The sequence below is a fragment of the Sardina pilchardus genome, chromosome 6 (genome assembly GCF_963854185.1).
Source record: "Sardina pilchardus chromosome 6, fSarPil1.1, whole genome shotgun sequence".
In the NCBI taxonomy this organism is placed as follows: domain Eukaryota; kingdom Metazoa; phylum Chordata; class Actinopteri; order Clupeiformes; family Clupeidae; genus Sardina; species Sardina pilchardus.
In genome coordinates this window covers 5,290,669-5,293,168 of record NC_084999.1, presented here as the reverse complement: position 1 = coordinate 5,293,168, position 2,500 = coordinate 5,290,669, and the positions used below count along the sequence as shown (strand labels likewise).

Genomic DNA, 2,500 nt, shown 5'->3' with positions numbered 1-2,500 from the left:
GCGGGTTGTCAAAATAGATACAGTGGTGCGGGTCGGGCTGGGTCGGGCCAAATAATTTCATAAAAGCGGGACCCGCGGGTTGAAAAAATACCCGACCCGCGCATCACTACAAGACAGATTTATTTGTATAGCGCATTTCTTACACCAAGGCATTTCAATGCACTTTACAGAAGAATGAGAAAAAGTACAATTGATGAAAACATAGACGATGAGGAAGCAAATTGTTTAGTCGGGACTTAAACATGGAGATTGTGTATGCTTTTTCAATCTCTTCTGGTAGTTGGTTCCAGAGTCTAGCTGCATAAACACTAAGGCTGACTCACCAAATTTTGTTTTAGCAACAGGTTGACCAGAAGATTTTTATTTTGAGAATTGAGTGATGTAGTTGGGGCGTACTGTTTGAACAGGCCATACAGCTTGGTTCAATGACATTTAATGCTTTAAAAACAAGAAGTAGTGCTTAAAAATCAATTCTATAACAAACCGAATGCTAATGTAGGGACCTATGGATTGGGGTAATGTGCTCATTCCTTTTTGTTTTGGTTAACACCCTAGCCGCATTTTGTATGTAGCCGCTTTAAAGTTTGTAGGCGCTTTATAGTCTTCTCAGGAAGACCAGTTGAAAGAGCATTGCAATAATCTATCCTACTCAAAATAAAAGTGTGGATAAGTTTTTCTAGAGCACTTCCTGACATCAGATTCCTTAATTTTTGCAATATTCTTCAGATGAAAAAAACTGATTTAGTGACTGATTTCACATGATTGTTGAGATTCAAATTATTGTCAATGATGATGCCAAGATTTCTCACTGCATCCTTTGCCTTAAGTCCGTTGTTGTCAAGTATGGTAGTAATCTTAGATCTTTGATTGTCGCTCCCAAATATAATGACTTCAGTTTTGCCTGTGTTCAACTAAGAAGTTATGTGACATCCAGCTGTTAACCTGACACTGGTAGAGAGAGTCCAGTGGCACATAATCATTGGGGGACAAAGCCAAGAAGATTCGAGTGTCATCTGCATAGCTATGCTAACACATTGAGTTGTTACTGATAATCTGGCCATGTGAGAGCATGTAGAGATTTAACAATAATGGGCCTAGGATGGATCCCTGAGGAACACCACAAGTCAAAGAACACCTGAAAGTCCAACTGCCGACGATGCAATAGTATATAGTGGTCAACTGTATCAAATACTGCACTGAGGTCAATTAATACCAGGACAGATGCTTTGACTGTATCAGTGTTTAGACAAATGTCATTTTTTCTAACCACTTTAACTAGAATCCTGCCATGTTAAATGTATATCTACATTTAATGCAACAGCCTAACTGAAGGTATGACAAAGCATGAGGTTAAGTTGTTGGATGTGTTCCAGTAGTTTGTTATTTTGCACTTTGTCTCTCAATTATCTTATGTTGTATCTTTTTCATATATTATATTATTCTATGTTATGTATTTCACCTTTTAAACATGTGTGAAACTATTGCCCTTTTATGCTTTTATGTACTATTAGTTTTTCTTTTGTTTACGAAAAGCACATTGATTTACAGTACCCCTGTGTATGCAATGTACTATATAAAAAAAACCTTGCCTTGCCTTGTTATGGAAAATACTGCATCGATTTTGGTCCATGTAAAATGCTATTTATAGAAGGCTCAGGCACTGTATTTAATCAGGCACCTTTTGACACTAAAGTGACTAACAACATCACAGTAACACACGTGTGTGCTAGTCTCTATATGTAAGTGTGTGTATGTTAGTGTATACATGCATACAATGTGTATGCTAGTGTGTTGACGCTCTCTCACAGTCCTGTAGGATAAGACCTATGGGTCCAGACTTCTTTCAGCTCCACCAGGCCTGTATTGATTCTACGTTCACCACTGACAGGGGCAATTACCTGCCATCGCTCCAGCCTCCATTGGGCAATAAACACAGCACCTGTCTGCCCCAACAGCCCCTAATGGGCGCTGATGGACTGATGGCCACAACAAACACTGAGAGTAAATCAGACCGGCTAACACTGCTGCCTCTGTGCCTGGCCTAATCAGACACATGAAGGATATCTCTCTCTCTCACACACACACACACACACACACACACACAGTCTCTCTCTCTCTCTCTCTCTCTCTCTCTCTCTCTCTCTCTCTCTCTCTCTCTCTCTCTCTCTCTCACACACACACACACACTAGGGTGACCAGACGTCCCTGGTTTCAGAGGACAGTCCCCGTTTTTGGTTGCCTGTTCCCGGGAAAATACAGAAAAACTACCCTTGTCCCCGTTTTTTGAACGGCGACATACTGTAGTTGCAACTACACTTACCATCAGTGGCCACTTCGTCAAGTGCTATGTTGTGTTTGTGCGACATGTAGCCCAGGAAAGAGAAGATGACAAAACCAGAGAAGAAACTGGTCAGGGAATTTATGGAGCTGGTGATAATTGCATCTCTAGGAAAGGGGGATAGAAAGAGAGAGAGAGAAGGAAAGTAAGAAGTAAAAGAAA

The 2,500-nt window shown here is 40.6% G+C and overlaps 1 protein-coding gene across 1 annotated transcript in view; it reads right to left on the bottom strand.

Moving 5' to 3' along the window:
• The window catches only part of slc6a3 (solute carrier family 6 member 3), an 18,697-nt gene that overhangs the window by 5,591 nt on the left and 10,606 nt on the right, over positions 1-2,500 (bottom strand). Inside the window, exon 7 of the mRNA XM_062537636.1 lies at positions 2,321-2,445. Within this exon, the coding sequence (XP_062393620.1) occupies positions 2,321-2,445 (125 nt within the window). The remainder of the gene's footprint in view (positions 1-2,320; positions 2,446-2,500) is intronic.